Below are 17,546 nucleotides of genomic sequence, written 5' to 3' on the forward strand. Positions count from 1 at the left end.
TTAGCATTTTTGTAGCATACAGATGTTAAATTGGATTATGGGCATTTATATGTGAGTAAATCTCATTTTAATGTGCATCTATATAATTGAAAATAGACATCGGGCTTGTAATTACAGCTGTTTAGTTCTGAAATTAATGTACTGATAATCACAATAACATTGGAATTTTGGCATCTCCATTTTAAGCTTTACTTTGTTTCATGTTGTTCATATGCAAAATGTTATCTGTATATAATCAAAAAGATAATAAAGCTAGAGCCATGTTAAACATCATTTGTTTATTATAGGGTCACATGGGAACATTGTATTTTGTTTATATTGACCACTCAGTTTTGCATTATGCTTTACGCACTGAACAGGTTATCAGAAATGCCCATCCCCTTAACAGAGTTTACAGGCAGTTCATCATTACTGTCAGTATAGGAAAAAATATTGTCTGTCTTAATGGATTTATAATTAGTGCTTTCGTTCCTAACTGATTATTAAAAATGCTGCTTTATATAGGCACCACACTGCATGTGGAGGGGTCACTTGATAGAGGTGCCCTTGAGACTGACCAAACTTGCTGTCCTGCAAAAGAAGAAAGAAGAATTTCAAAATTAGGGCCTAAACTGTAAGCTGAATCCTTATTATTATTATTATTATTATTATTTATTTTTTGTTTTATTATTGTTGCATATATTACTTACTGTTAGCATGTCACCCTGTGTTTGTGACTCCTTTTGAAGATGTAAGACATGAAGCTAACCTCTCAGCAAGGTAAGACAGCCCTAAAAAGTAAAAAATATCATTTCACATTACTAAACACTTGTACAGCATTTGCATTCTGCTGCTCACACTAGCACTACTTCACCATGGTGTGGTAGGTACATATGTAACTTGCATATACAAACCCGACTTATAACAAAATAAACAAATAAATGAACTATAATTAATACGTATAGAAATATGTTATAATTTGGAAGAACTCTTAATGGACATTATTACACAGTATAAAGGACATTATACGATAAGTAAGTATAATGGGGTTATGATAAATAAATTAGAAATTACAATAGAACTACACATTCTCTTAGGGCCTTTTTATTTTATTTTATTTTATTTTTTACCGTCTTTACAGAACTTGCTAATGTAAAGTGATATGACCAGAGTCAGCTTTCTTATCCATACCGCCATTAACTTGAATTTGAGCCATTAACTTTTTTACATCAAAAACCAATTAAGTTCTTAATAGTTTGTTTACATATTCACTATAAATACACACACATAAACACATAAACAGTTAATGTTTAACTGTTTAAACGGTCCCTGACAATAACTGCGTGCTCAATTTAATTAAAAAGCAAGTTTCTGCTTCACATAATTGAATAGATAAAATAATGACACTATTAAAGAGCAATTTTTAGGGTTAAACTTACCACTCATAATCAATCATAGTAACATAGCTGTCTCTGTCTCATCTCTGACTCAAAGAGCTCAACCTGAGACTACGACACAACAGACGTAAACATTTTCTGCGATCGACTTTTTTGACCTGAGCTATTCCAGCACGAATTGCATCGGAGTGCGATTATTTTCGACTGGGGTTTGTGCTAGTCGTTTAACCGGAGCTGAAACAAATTAAGGATGATATATTTTCCTTTCTTGTAAAACAGTTATTTATTCCACGGGTTGTGACGTTTGGCAGGTAATGTAAAATTAAAGTAAATATTTATGTGAAATATAATTTCACAAAGCTTGTCCGATGGATTTTTGTTTGTCTTGAGCTTTGGTAATGAGATTAGCTTGTGTTATTAGCTGCTTTAGCTGCTAACGAAAAATAACTAACAGCAATATGTCGGTATTATGTCATGCTTATTATGTGCATTCAAGCAGTATATTCTTGTTCTGTGCCAGGTTGCAAAGAAAATGATCAAAAAATGATAATGTTTTGATGCTTTTTTTTTTCCTGTTTAACACTTGTATAAAGAAAATTAAACACTGGAGCTTAAATTGAGTTTGAGTTTGAGTTTAGTTTAGAACAGACAGGACAGTATGTTCAATATCTGCCATGACATAAAAACATCAAAACTTGTTACCAAATTTGTATGTTGTTGCACTGCTTTAAAATAACATATACCTTATCTTATACATCTGACCTGATTTGGACGTTCTTCTGGGTTGGTCATAAATAGAAATTCATTATATTGGTTGGTAACCATCACTGCATGCCTACAAAAATAACGTAGTTATTGATTTTTATATTATTTTTATTTCATGATCAAGCTTTCCTGTTTGTCATCTAGTTTTTGTCTAAATTGACTAAAGTATAGATTTTATCTTTAGTGTTTAATGCTGTTTTTCCCCATTAAACATCAATATAGATTTATGCCATGTATCAGTTAACAATCATAACAAAAATAATGGTAAACATTTCCACATTAATACATCCCTAGAATACAGATTATTTTAGCTTTCCTAAACATTGTAGTTAAATCATTTATTCAAAGACACTTCTCTTTGTATAAATAAAGTTTTCTTTATGTGCTAAATTCTCTTAGATCAATTTATTATCAGTAAAAAGGTGTTCAAACATCAGCAAACAACAACAACAAACTACAGATTCCAAAGTGGTGGCTTAGAAAAAAATATTTATACATAGTTTCCTTTAACACTTTACCCCTAAAAATAAACATATGGGTGGAGAAGGCGAGACTGTTACTAATATTTCACAGCTGTCAGGTCTTAAATTAGAAAAGAAAAATGAGAGGGCAATTTTTTGTCCATGTTATAGTGGATGGGTTTACAGGTAGGGTGTCAAAAGCTATTTTTTGAAAGATAAGCTTAAAATTGCAAAAATTCTTCATACAGTGGACTACCAGTAAAATGTTGGGACCAAAAATTATTCATACACTTTGACCTGTCCATGTTTTGCTTAAGTATTTTTTCTTTAATTAGTAATGTGACCTTTTAACACCACAGACTGAACAAAATTAAGCATTGCTTGGTAATTTGTTGACCTAAATTGGTATTAGGCTATCTTATATTTATGCATTTGGCAGATGCTTTTATCCAAAGCGACTTGCATTGCATTTCAAGGTACACATTTACATTCTTATCAGTTCTATCAGTATCTTATTGTGTACTTAAATTTAACAGCTGACAGCTATTAAACCTAATTAATTTTTTAGACAGTCTAACGGAAGGAGTTATTAACATTTTCTAAACTATTGCGAAAAAACTGTGATAATGTGAGAAATGTTGAAGGTGTCTGAATAAAGTTTGGTTTAACTGTATTAACATTTTCTTGCTAATTGGTTATGTTATCTAGTTAACTGATACAATAAATGGCACCATTTGGTGGATTTATTTTAATAAATAGTAGAAGGCCAATCTATCTCAAGTGGTTCAGTGGATGTTGCTTGACCATTTTTATTTTACTTTTTTTTTTTTACTTTTTTTGTGTGATTATATCTATGTATTGGTGGTATTTTTATGTTACTTGGTTTTACCATTTTGTGTCACAATAAATTTGGGTTATACAGGTGTTTCTGAAAATATCTTAATATACCTTAATATCTCATTCTCAGCTCGTTGATCTCTAGAGCACGTAGTACAAGGACATATATTAAAACTTTTCTCATTTTTGTTCCTTACACAGACCTTAAGCCCAAATGCAATGAAGATTGTTCAAAATTGTACTTTTAGGGTAAATTTATAAAGGGAAGGGTTCAAATCTCAGTTCTGTTTTTTTAAAGGAGTACCCGGTCCTAGGCATGGACAGTGTCCCTGCAGAACATTTTAGGATTGAGGCTTCTGAGTTGTTTCTTACATGTTTGGATTGATAGTCATTGTTAATGTTATGTTCTCTTAGGATGTCAGGATGGCAAGTGGCCCTGGCTTGCCGGACAGCCTGGTGCTGGAAATCTTCTTGCATCTCCCTCATGAGGCGGTGCTGAGCGCTGGGTTTACCTGCCATCAGTGGTTTTCCGTGTCGCGGGATGAGTTCCTCTGGAGGGAGCTCTTCTATAGCTACTACCGCATCCCTCGCTCTGTGCCTCGTCACCCAGGTACTGTGATCCTTCGGATGAGACATTAAACCGAGGTCCTGACTCTCTGTGGTCATTAAAAATCTCATGTCACTTCTCTTAAAGAGTATGGGTGTAACCCCGGTATCTTGGCCAAATTCCATCCATTGGCCCTTGCCAATCATGGCCTCCTAATAATCTCCATCCCCACCTTTCACATCTGTGAAGAACAACTGAAGTGGAATGTGTACATATGGCCTTTAATAATCCACTTAGTAGTAAAATATATGTGACATGTGGCGGCACCTTTTTAAAGTAACAATGCAATTCCTGTATGTGTGCAGCTTCTGCGTCGTGGTATAGGGAGTTCAAGCGGCTGTATGACTGCATCCCCTGTGTGGAGGTTCAGACTTTGAAGGAACATCATGATCAGGTCCTGCATTTGGCCTTCTCACACCGTGGACATCGCTTCTCTTCCTGCTCTAAAGACTGTACTGTTAAGGTAAGACTGCCTACTGCAGTTCCTTTCAGGCAAGTCGTTCACTCTGCGGCCACTTTGAAATGCCTCTCTGGCAGCTAATTCAGGCCCTGGTCGTTTGGATCACAAGCGAACGACACTAAATACAGGTGTAAACTGAGTCTAAAACGTTTTGAGCTTGTCCACTTTCGACCACTTCCAGAGGTAGTCGAAAACTCACTAGACCTGATTGCTTTGGTGTTGTTGACGCTCATGTGGTGGTCGAATGTGTTGGAACAGCCACAAAGGACCGTCTACTCTCCGCCTACTGACCTGATGCGTAAACATTATGGGAAGTGAGCTAGCCAGACGGGATTTAAACGTTGTCCGCTGAAGACCCAAGTTTGGTTTGAGGATGTACCAAGCATAATGTTCTCTCACCATTCCTGATTTCCAACATGCACTTACCGTGTTCAGAAACAAAAGCTGCTGCTCTCCGTATGTTTTTCCGTCATATCCGGGCACGTTGGGCGAGCTTACTTTGTCCATTAGATCGAAAAAAAAAAACATACATTTTGCTACCCATAGACCCTCCCCTGAATGATTAAAACACCAGGTGTAAACGAGTATATGTCTCCCTCGTCTACTTGTGATCCGGTGGACCAAAACGCATCTTAATACCAGCTGTAGACAGGGCCTCAGTCATGTAAGTACAGCTCCTATCTCTTTGAATGGGTAAACATCAAATTTTCCAAAGCTGTTCACCAAGCTTACAAAATCATATTATTTTATTAAATAATAATTTCATGTTCTTAGTGCAAATGGTATAGGACAAGTTATGAATTTAATACTTTTTCAAATCAAATAACAGCAAGGTCAATGACATGATGCTTTTTTTGTCCAGATTTATTTATAAATGTAATTCATATGTATAATGACTTGAAAACTTCTGATATCATAGTGAAGAAAAAAAGCCTCAATAAAAGAATGAAATTCTTGGAAACAAAACCATGTACAGTTGTTCAGCATAATCTTTTATTATCAAATATTAATAAATAAAAAAACATTAATATTTTAAAAACCTTTCTCCACCAAATCAGTCATGTGTTGTGACCAACATGAATAAAATAAAAATAAAAATCTATGAACAGGATGTTGATATCATAAAAAGACTCATGTGGAGCCTCATGATTGTATTAGTGCCAAAAATATCAGGTCATTTTACATTTTTATGACAGGCAAGGTTAGTTTAGGTTATTAAATATTACGTGGTGCAACACTCAAAACATTTATTGTTTTTTTTTACAAATTTTATAACTTATATTTGTATAAAAAATACTTCTTAGGTTACACTTTATCTTAAGTTTACGTTGTTACAGTGTAATTACACAAATAAGCACTGAGTCATTTTAATTAACTACATACACTTACTATACACTTACTTTAGTTGTTTGTAATTATGCATAATTTACTGTTATTACTGTAGTTAGTACATGTAACGTGTAACTATGTCACCTTAAAATAAAGTGTTACCACTTTGGAAAATGTATTTTAAAACATTTTTGAAAATAATGGTTATGATGTGTACATTCAAGGTGTAAGGAAATTATATTTTAATTTATGGTTACACCACATGATTTTTTTTGTTATTAAAGTTAGTTTTAAATGTGTGTAAAATTAAAAGTTTTTACAACCATATGAAACCCACATGATGCATGATGTAACAGAGTGCATTTCTAAGAGCATATTTAAACAAGGGTTTTAACAAAATTAATCCTTACCTTCATCTATGACACTTATGTCATTGAGCCATGAGCGATGGTAACAGTGATGTTTGCTTTAGCAAGCACCACTAAATATACAATTCCCTTTAAGCACTGTATATAACATGTAAACTAAAATCTCAATGTTGAAAAATAAAATTGTGTTTGTTACTGCTTTGTTGTTCACTGAATGTTGTTTCTACAGGTTTGGGACACAGAGAAACCAGATGGCGCCATTTCTTTGGTTCACAGCTACAGTATGCGACAGTTTAACTGGGGCTACACTCAGTTCTCCCAGTTTAACGCTGATGATACACTCCTGCTGGTGTCAGGGGTCTACCTGGGCCCACATCACTCCTCCTCTGGAGAGATTGCAGTCTTCAGTTTGGGTAGAGACAGTTGTTTTATGCATCGACCGCACACACCCACAGTAAATATAAGTAGATTTTTTGATTGATATTGTTGTTTTGGATCCGTAGAGAACTACACTCTGTTGTCCCGCGTGAGAAATAAACCCTATGACGTGTTCGGCTGCTGGCTGAATGAGACTCACCTTATCTCTGGTAACCTGCACTGGATTGGCAACATGACCTCCTGTTCTGTGCTCTGGCTCAACAAAGCCTTCCAGGTACAGATGTGTTCATTTAATCATTTAGCAGATGCTTTAATCCAAAGCGACTTACAAATGAGGAGAGCAATAGAAGCAATTAAACTAACAATAGGACAATAATATGCAAGTGCTGCCACCCTTCCCAGTTTAGTCTAACGCAGAACACGTAATATAATGTTCAGTTCTTAAATGGTCTCAAAGTGATGTGCTGGGTCCAAAATTAACTGTAGTTGATCAATTGAGAAAATTTGAAGTGGATCAAAACCTTTCATCAAAGTTATACATGAATTTTGAACAATACCCGTTCTTGTCTTAGGACAACTTTGATGAACTTTTTTGATCCACTTGTTGAATAGTGTATATTTTTCATTTAATAAAAAAAAAAGCTTTTTACCCAGTAATAAAACAGTTGTTTCTATTGTGTCATTCCATTGTGATCTTCCACATATTTTCATTGTGGTAGATTATTAAATATCTGTAGCCACATTGTCATAACAAAAGAAAATCATTCTATCTAGTCATTTAATGGTTATTGAGTTATGTAGCTTTAGACAATATAGACAACATTCTTGTCCTAACTACTCAGTGTTTCCCCTCTCCATGTTCAGGACATTGAGTCAGAAAACGTGAATGTGGTGAAGCGTCTCTTTAAGATCCAGAACATCAATGCCAGCACTATCCGCACAGTGATGGTGGCCCACTGCCGTCGACACGACTCTCCTGACCTCCTCCTGGACTATGAAGCTCAGTCACAGGCACAAGCTCAGCGGACACAGCAGCACCAGCCTCTCTTCTTTGATCTGGGAAATACAGACAATGAAGAGGAGGAGGAAGATGATGATGAGGACGAGGAGGATGAGGAGCGAGGAGAAAAAAGAGTGTCAGCACATCTGGCCTCATATAGCCCATCTGGCCTGCAGCATGTAATACATGTAAGATCTAGAAATCACTAGCATCTCATGTGAAGCATGATCCCAATGACTTTGTGAAGAATGTCTAGAACGCTAAATGAATAAATGTAAATGTAATAGAAAAAATAGGCAATATTTTACAGGAACTTTGACAAAGAGCAGCATGCACACAATGATTAGTGTTCAATTGGATTTAATTGTATCTTTTTGCAGTCTATGGAATTATATTGTGGTTCAAATTCGATTAGTTAGATGTGCACACACAATCTGTTGCATAATTGCAAATATGCATTTCAAACATTTCATGTTTACGCCAAATTTCAAATGCATGCAGTTCTTCAAGTTGACACCACCAGTAACAACAGCCTTGAAAGATATTGGCAATTTCCTCATGCTTGTAAAGATACAGAATACATAGATGAAAAAAAAAGTGGGAAATTTGTTCTATAACCACGTGTTCCTGACTTTTGTTTTAATTTAAACAACACTATGAAATCAAAAGCAGTGATTATTAGGGTATAATGCAATATCAAATTATTCATGCCTGACATAGACCATAATATTTTTGGTTCCACATCTATAGATTCCCATAAATATTCTGTCAGTTAAAAAATTTTTTAAAGGTGACTTCAATACTGCAAATCAACATTGCATTGAAATTTCATTGCATGAATTCAAAACAATTTACAGTATTTAATACATGTTGCTGGGCTAATTGCGAATTACTCATGGTAATACTCAAAACACCCCTAGATTTGTCTTCATAAATCTTTAACTTTCCCTTTTCCAGGTCTACAATTTTTATTTTTATTTTTTTCATGTAATATTTTTTTGTTTAAACTTTGTTTAATTCTGAAGTGTGTCAGATTACGGAAGTAAAATGGACTGGGAATGCTTTTTCTTTTTGAAGTGTATTTCCTTAGCAATTAAGAATAACAGACCGTAGCAAAAGATCAACTATGATTGAAAACTGTTTCAATAAAAGCACTCCTTGAAGTGTTATTATATGTTATCAGTTATGTGTGCTGTATTTGCTGCCGGTAGGGTTGTCAGAACATAGCTGCTCGTGATCGAGAGCTGGAGACGAAGGTGGCCAGGCTGATGGGCAGAAGACGCACCAAAGCTCCTGATCCAAGCCTGGTGTCTCCCTCAGCTCCTGGAGAAGGAGAGGACAAGACCTACCTCCTCTTCACCACTGGCAGCCTCACCTACTCGCCTCACCAAATCGGTGAGTGTGCACTTGTGTTTTCCATACAGTACATGTGGGATGGTGAACTCATGTGTTTGTGTTTCAGGGATCAAGCGGATAATGCCTGATCAAATGACAACAAGTGGTCCTGTGTTAGGAGAAGAGCGCAGTACAGAGGAGTTCTTTGATTCGCTGGATCATGTGATCGACATACACGGCCACATCATCGGCATGGGTCTGTCACCTGACCATAGGTCAGTGTGCTGTGCAGCAGTTGATGACTAGCATACATGAGCTTTTAATTGACTTTAGACTGATGCAGTATACACAGCAAGTTCATATGGCGTGTGAAATTTAATCAAGAGAACAAATTTGTGTAGAATATTATCTGGCTTTGCTTACCATGCAAGTCCTGGATGTTACTGTTGTGTTTCTATGGGATACAAAACCACAAAGTCTTCCTTCAGGGGACAAAAGCAGGCTTAGAAAGCTGATCAAAAGCTGATAAGGCCATACAAAGCTTTAAATATCTTAAATGATATAAGAAAAGTCTTAATTATTATTTCAAGAGGTCTTAAATTTTGGGGACCTGTTTTTCTGTCCCCAAAATGTAAGACCTCTTGAAATAATAATTAAGACTTTTCTTATATCATTTAAGATATTGTATGGCTATATGTGATTATTAAACTTCAAAACGCTTAGATTTAGTTAAATGTAATCGCTGGACGTTCCAAAGTAAAAACATGGCGTTGTTGTCTGTTCTACAGATTTAAGAGCAGTTTGAATGCCACACATTTATGTTTAAAATAAATATAATTTTGACCTTTAAAACAATGGTTTATGGCTGACCAGAGAAAGTGGTAAAAAATGTGTAAATCCTGCTGAAATGAAAGTATTATCAATGAAAGTGTCAGCTGTCATTCAGTGTTTGTCTGTTGATAGGTACTTGTACGTGAACAGTCGAGCTTGGCCGGCGGGATGTGTGATCTCTGACCCCATGTCCCCTCCGCCCATTGCAGAGGAGATCGACCTGCATGTGATTGATCTTAAGAGTCTTAGAGAGGAGCGCCGTAGCCTTCGGGCCCACCGGGCCTTCACACCCAACGATGAGTGCTTCTTCATCTTCCTCGATGTCAGCCGAGACTTTGTCGCCAGGTAATTTGCATCCCAGTACTAGCACATTGTATTTGCTGTGGTAAACAGATTATTAGGTCTGTTAACCAGTGCTGCCATTTGGATTACATGCTGTGTACCATAGTAAACCATAGATTTCTTTCACTAGCTGATATGACATTTATACCAACACTAAATGTTTTTCAAATGCAGCAACTTTATGTTGTGGAAGTAGCATTGAGTGAATTGAGTTTGTCCTAGCATTTTTTGAGTATTTAATAACAGGAATGTTAGTTGCTCAATTAACCATCAACTGGTTGCATGACTAATTAAACTGGTACGTTAATTGCAAGCTCGCAATTACCTTCATGTTTTGACATGATGAGTGCATATAGAAAGCAAATATAAATTTCAACATGTTCAATATTTTTCCACTTGGGGGAGGGGGCGTATTTGTGTCTTTGAAAACCTTCTTAAATTCAGTCAGTCACATCAACGGGTCTAGGTGATAGTGATCGGTACCATTCGGAGAAAACTATATGCAAAATGTGGCTCCATAATGTTATTGAAGCCAAAAGAAATGAAAAGACACAAGCTAAAGTCTGCGCCAGAATATGAGCAAGGACAACACACAGATAGAGCTAGGTGATAAAACGGATATCTTGATATTTTTCAGACCTTATGAGGATATTTGGATATTAGAGATGCACCGATTGATCGGCTGGTGACCGGAATTAGCCGATTTTCACGTGATCGGCCATGACCGGCGACCGGCCGGTCAGTCTGACATATGCCGATTTTATGCCGGTCAAATGCACTTGGGCAAAACATGATTAACATTGCGCAACATCAGCATCACACGTGCACACGGAACGCACATGTAGGAAACCTCGTGAATTACAGCCGTTTCACATCGCAAGCGTGAGCGGAGCGTATTTTTTTCGGCGTGCATGTTAATCAATGAGTGCATTCACACCGGGAGCAGGTGCAACGCGTGAGCGTCAAGCAGGAGCGGGGGTTTCGGCGCCAAGACTATTTTTGCTGCGCTGCTCATGCACAATTAAAGTGAAAGCACACTTTTGATGGACAAAATAAATATGATTTCATATTTGTGTCTAGTGTGTTTTAACAAGAACTGGAGTAGGCTATGTCAGAAAAGAAAATGAAGACTCAAAAATATTTATAGAAAATTTACCCATTTAAACTTGTTTTTATTATTCAGTTTCCCAATCGTTTCCCTGCACTTGCTCCACTTGCCCGAGCTTACCTCTCTGCGCCATGTACAAGCGTTGACAGTGCTTGTTTAGCCTGGCTGGACATGTGGCAGATGAGAGAAGAAATTGATATTGAATGTGAAAAGAAGGAAATGGTTCTTCCATTAACATTATCTGTTAAAAAAAATTTGTTCTATGCAAAATGTTCTATTAAAGAAAAGATAGAAAATAAATATTTGTCGGTGCTGTAAAGTGGTTAGAAATTTTTTTATCGGAATCGGCTAAAATCGGTATCGGCAGGTCAAACTCAATGAAAAATCGGAAATCGGAATCGGCCTAGAAAAGTGTAATCGGTGCATCTCTATTGGATATTATTTTGCTACACTGAACAAAATATAAACGCAACACTTTTGTTTTTGCCCCCATTTTTCATGAGCTGAACTCAAAGATCTAAGACTTTTTCTATGTACACAAAAGGCCTATTTCTCTCTAATATTGTTCACAAATCTGTCTAAATCTGTGTTAGTGAGCACTTCTCCTTTGCCGAGATAATCCATCCACCTCACAGGTGTGGCATATCTAGATGCTGATTTGACAGCATGATTATTGCAAAGGTGTGCCTTAGGCTGGCCACAATAAAAGGCCACTCTAAAATGTGCAGTTTTATCACAAAGCACAATGCCACAGATTTTTGAGGGAGTGTGCAATTGGCATGCTGACTGCAGGAATGTCCACCAGAGCTGTTGCCCGTGAACAATCGGTTTACATAACCAAAGAATTTCTACACAAACTGTCAGAAACCGTCTCAGGCAAGCTCATCTGCATGCTCGTTGTCCTCATCGGGGTCGCGACCTGACTGCAGTGACCGACTTGAGTGAGCAAATGCTCACATTCAGTGGCATCTGGCACTTTGGAGAGGTGTTCTCTTCACGGATGAATCCCGGTTTTCACTGTACAGGGCAGATGACAGACAGCGTGTATGGTGTCGTGTGGGTGAGCGGTTTGCTGATGTCAACGGTGTGGATCGAGTGGCCCATGGTGGCGGTGGGGTTATGGTATGGGCAGGCGTATGTTATGGACAACGAACACAGGTGCATTTTATTGATGGCATTTTGAATGCACAGAGATACCGTGACGAGATCCTGAGGCCCATTGTTGTACACAATTCCTGGAAGCTAAAAACATCCCAGTTCTTGCATGGCCAGCATACTCACCGGACATGTCACCCATTGAGCATGTTTGGGATGCTCTGGATCAGCGTATACGGCAGCGTGTTCCAGGTCCTGCCAATTATCCAGCAACTTCGCACAGCCACAACATTCCACAGGCCACAATCAACAACTTGATCAACTCTATGCGAAGGAGAAGTGTTGCACTGCGTGAGGCAAATGGTGGTCACACCAGATACTGACTGGTTTTCAGTCCCCCCCAATACAGTAAAACTGCATATTTTAGAGTGGCCTTTTATTGTGGCCAGCCTAAGGCACACTGTGCAATAATCATGCTGTCTAATCAGCAACTTGATATGCCACATCTGTGCGGTGGATGGATTATCTCGGCAAAGGAGAAGTGCTCACTAACACAGATTTGAGAACTATTTGAGAGAAATAGGCCTTTTGTGTACATAGAAAAAGTCTTGGATCTTTGAGTTCAGCTCATGAAAAATGGGGGCAAAAACAAAAGTGTTGCGTTCATAATTTTGTTCAGTGTATATTTAGGCATTGGCTCTGAAATTGTTTTAAAGGGTAATATTTTTCCCCCCCTTTTTCTTTTTGTAATAATCTCCAAGAGGAGAATCATTTGTGGTGTAAATCATTCAAAAAAAAAAAATTTTTTACTTCAAATGATTTAGACAATCTATGTTCAAATGTGAAACCGATTTAAGGCTGGAATACACTACATGACTTTTGCCCAGATTTACAGTCTAGAGGAGTTGAAAAGTTGTCGAGAGTCAGAGCCATTCTGCAGATATTGGTCAGTCAAGATTTCACCAAAAATCGCACAGATTTTCATCCAGTCTGAGAATATCAAACATGCGTGATATTTTGAGGCAATTTTAGAACACATTGTTTTAAGTTATGTGTCTCATACCAATGAGGCAAATGTTTCTGTGTTGATGAGTTGTTGTGTTCAGAATGACTTAAAGGAATAGTTCACTTCAAAATGAAAATTCTGTCAAGTCAAGTCACCTTTATGTATATAGCGCTTTTTACAATACAGATTGCATCAAAGCAGCTTCATAATAACATGAAAATAATACAACAAAGTTTGTTTCTAGAAGAAAATTGCGTCATCGTCCACCCTAAGTAAGGCAGACCAATAATATTGTTGAATATTAAATGTCCCTAACTAAGCAAGCCAAAAGCCAAGGCAACAGTGGCAAGGAACCAAAACTCCATCAGGTGACAGAATGGAGAAAAAAACCTTGGGAGAACCCAGGCTCAGTCGGGGGCCAGTTCTCCTCTGGCCAACGAGCGAACAGTGTATGATCCAGGCAGCATTACAGGTCAGAGGTCAGAAGTCAGATTGGTCATGTCGATGAGGCCTTCACAGGACTGATGAGGTTGGCACTTCAGGGATGCGTCATGGGTGGGTCCAGGTGCAGGTCCACCATCTGATCTGGATACGGCCGGGATCCAGCTGACTTCAGTAAACAGGGAGGGACTGGTTGACACTTCAGGACTGCGTTGTCATCGTGTCCAGGCGCAGGTCCTTCATCGGATCTGGATACGGCCTGGATCCGGCGGACTGCGGTAAACCTCGGATAAACAGAGAGACTAATATTGGCGTAGACGCCATCCTTCTTATGATGTAACAAGTACATCAGGATTTATGGGGAGTGTTCCCGGTTCCGGCTGACCTAGACTATGCAGCCTAACATTGAATTATAGAAGTCTATAATGTGTTATGTGTATGCTAGGTCAAAGAGATGTGTTTTTAGTCTAGATTGGAATTGACAGAGTGTGTCTGCTTCCCGGACAATGTTAGGAAGACTGTTCCAAAGTTTTGGTACTAAATAGGAAAAGGATCTACCGCCAGCAGTTGATTTTGATATTCTAGATATTATCAACTGGCCGGAATTTTGTAATCGCAATAGACGTGAAGGACTATAATGCGTTAAGATCTCGCTCAAGCACTGGGGAGCTAAACCATTTGGTGTTTTGTAAGTGATCAGCAATATTTAAAAATGTATACGATGTTTAATAGGGAGCCAATGCAGTGTTGACAGAACCGGGCTAATATGTTCATACTTCCTGGTTCTGGTAAGAACTCTAGCTGCTGCGTTTTGGACCAGCTGTAGTTTTATTAACTGGGAATTATGGCAGGGAAACCACCTATAATAGCATTACAATAACCTAGCCTTGATGTCATGAACGCATGAACTAATTGTTCTGCATTTGTCATTGAGAGGATATGACGTAATTTAGATATATTTTTAAGATGAAAGAATGCAGTTTTACAGGTGCTAGATACGTGACTTTCAAATGAAAGATTGGTATCAAAGAGCACACCCAGGTTCCTAACTGACGACGAAGACTTAACAGAGCAGCCATCAAGTGTTAGACAGTATTCTAGATTATTACCTGAGGAAATTTTTTGTCCAATAACTGTTTTTTCAGAATTAAGTAGTAGGAAGTTGCTAGTTATCCAGTTTTTTTTTATATCAGCTATGCATTCCGTTAATTTAGTGAATTGGTAAGTTTCGTCAGGGTGTGAAGAAATATAGAGCTGCATATCATCAGCATAACAGTGAAAACTAATGCCGTGCTTCCTAATGATATCACCCAAGGGTAGCATGTACAGAGTGAAAAGCAACGGTCCTAGTACTGAGCCTTGTGGTACGCCATACTGAACTTGTGATCGATAAGACATCTCTTCATTTACTGCTACAAACTGATAACGGTCAGATAAGTATGATTTAAACCATGCTAGTGTAATTCCACTAATGCCAACATAATTTTCGAGTCTAATTAAAAGAATGTTGTGGTCGATATTGTCAAATGCAGCACTAAGATCGAGTAACACTAATAGAGAGATACAACCACAATCGGATGATAAGAGCAAATCATTTGTGACTCTCTTTCATCACTTCTGCTGAAAACACTTCACTCGTTCACTAAACTGAACAGCCAATCAGTTCTCTCTCACTTGTGGACACTGATTCAACATGATTCAATTGACCAAAAGGCAGGGTCTGACTTGTGTCAAGAGAACACTCTGCAAAAACTGGGCCAGCTGATGCTCAAAGGCCCGACTGACGTTGACCGACCGTCGACTTAGTGTGTCAGGGGCTTTACACGTAATAATGTAAAGTCTGCACTATGTACTCATCTGCACATCTAAACCATCATTAAATGTTTGCTGAACAAAATATCTTAAGGATTGAGTCATAACTGCACTAGAAGTGTTTAATCTCTAATGAGTGTACTTGTCTGTGCAGCGGTGCAGAGGACAAGCATGGTTACATCTGGGACCGACACTACAACATCTGCCTGGCACGCCTGCAACATGATGATGTGGTCAACTCTGTGGCCTTCAGCCCAGCAGACCAGGAGCTGCTGCTGTCTGCCAGTGACGACTCCACCATTAAAGTGTGGCGCTCCCCACGCATGCTGCGTCTCACACAGCCCGCCCGACACCCGCCGCGGGCTCACAAACTGATCTCATCCTTGCTCGGCCAAAGAAGAGCTAATCTGAACGGCAAACCCTGACCTTGACACTGGCAGGCGTATCGAAACATTATAGAAAGACACTCCATGAGCAGAGAGGCATGTGTGAGGTCAAGAAACTGTGGACTTCTACATGGGTGCCTATGAGAAGAACAAGGGTACATGTGTTTTTTTTAGTGGCCCTCTTACCGGATATAGCGTCCGTGACCAATAAATCACTGAAAAATGAAAAGTGATCTTTGCATAAAGAAACAACAAAAGAAAATAAGATTTTTGGATCACCATATTTGTGAAAGATTAGTTCTGATGCGCATAGAAACGCGGACATCAACAGGATATGTGACTTCAAGGGCAAAGAACCAAGGATTTGAAGAAAGATATAGGTCATATTCACATGTGAGTGTGTCCCGTGTGCAGTTGTAAGTCCATTTAACCTAGTCGTGATGACAAACACCATCTGTGCATGTCTGCACGTTCATATTTTTTATGGGTTTTTTTCTTTTTTTCTCTGCACCTTTTTTAGTACGTTACTAAAAAGCTTGACAACCAGATGATCAGAACAAGAACATGATCAGAGTATTTAAATACTCACACAAAAAGGGAGAACAATCAAAATTCTGGTACAAATTTACAACAGTTATGCATCTCTGGTTTTTATTTGTGGTTTTATAAGAAAGAGCAGTTCAGTTTAACATGGTTACAGAATGACAATGTTTATTTCTACTCCATCTATGCCTTTATTATTTAAATCAATTGTATCCTTTGTGCATATGGATTTTGTCATACAGGATTTAACAATCATACTATACTGAAAATGTACAAATTCCAAAGAAACTCAAAGCCTTCATGTTTGAACCTTTAGCCGTCACCTTTATACAATCATTCGGTTTTAACAATGCACCAGTGACGCACCCCTGTTATGGTAGCATATATTTATTTTATATGTACATCCTAGTATGACATATGACATATGTCATGACTGTATGTGCAGGTTCACATTCACATTTATTCCTATAAGATTGTTAAAACTACCAAAAAGCTGAAGAAGAAAAAACTCAATTTCAGGTCCGACCACAGGCCATTTCATTCTCCTTTCTATATTTAATGTAGATGAGCTCTATGACTGTACAGCATTGAAACACTATGCAGCATAAGGGTGCTTTGCTAATTTATACCCACAACTCATCTCCAGCACTTCACCTTCCTGTGTCATAAGCTTACATTTGTTTACTAGCATTTAATATTCAGCAAAGGTGCTCATTTGTTATAATCTCATAGATGTCATGAAATATGAAAAGCTCCCCATGGCTCACATATATGATCTATACATGTGAAGCACATCTGAAATATCTGTTACTTGTGCATTACGGCAGAGTATGAGAAAGTTTGGATCACAATGTGCAGCATTAGTCTCTGTAGTTGTGATCAGTGGTTTTGTTTTTAATGGACCTGGTTCCCTGTGTGGCATTTGTGTGAGCTTGTGAATCTGATTTCCCACCTGCCCTTTGGCTGTTTGCCATCATTTTAGATTTTGTATTGTGGAATGTGTACAATTTGTTTGACCCATTAAACTATTTCTTTTACCAGATACAGTGTATATTTTTTATTTTAC

General features: G+C 37.9%; 1 protein-coding gene and 1 long non-coding RNA gene across 2 annotated transcripts; one reads left to right on the forward strand and one right to left on the reverse strand.

Annotated features, from left to right (window-relative positions):
* Positions 1-259: 259 nt before the first annotated feature.
* On the reverse strand, positions 260-1,548 carry LOC311293158. Its single transcript, XR_014627896.1, has 3 exons — positions 1,419-1,548; positions 690-770; positions 260-570 (listed from the first exon to the last, which is right to left on the reverse strand). It is a non-coding gene; the product is annotated as an uncharacterized lncRNA (long non-coding RNA).
* On the forward strand, positions 1,532-17,522 carry fbxw5 (F-box and WD repeat domain containing 5). Its single transcript, XM_084413208.1, has 10 exons — positions 1,532-1,687; positions 3,854-4,049; positions 4,352-4,509; positions 6,433-6,616; positions 6,707-6,855; positions 7,446-7,769; positions 8,793-8,976; positions 9,044-9,191; positions 9,880-10,092; positions 15,706-17,522. Exons 2-10 carry the CDS (start codon positions 3,863-3,865, stop codon positions 15,974-15,976), a joined length of 1,818 nt encoding a protein of 605 aa, XP_084269334.1. The 5' UTR covers positions 1,532-1,687; positions 3,854-3,862; the 3' UTR covers positions 15,977-17,522.
* The last annotated feature ends 24 nt before the right edge of the window (positions 17,523-17,546 follow it).

The sequence above is a fragment of the Rutilus rutilus genome (assembly GCF_951802725.1).
Source record: "Rutilus rutilus genome assembly, chromosome: 7".
Classification (NCBI taxonomy): Eukaryota; Metazoa; Chordata; class Actinopteri; order Cypriniformes; family Leuciscidae; genus Rutilus; species Rutilus rutilus.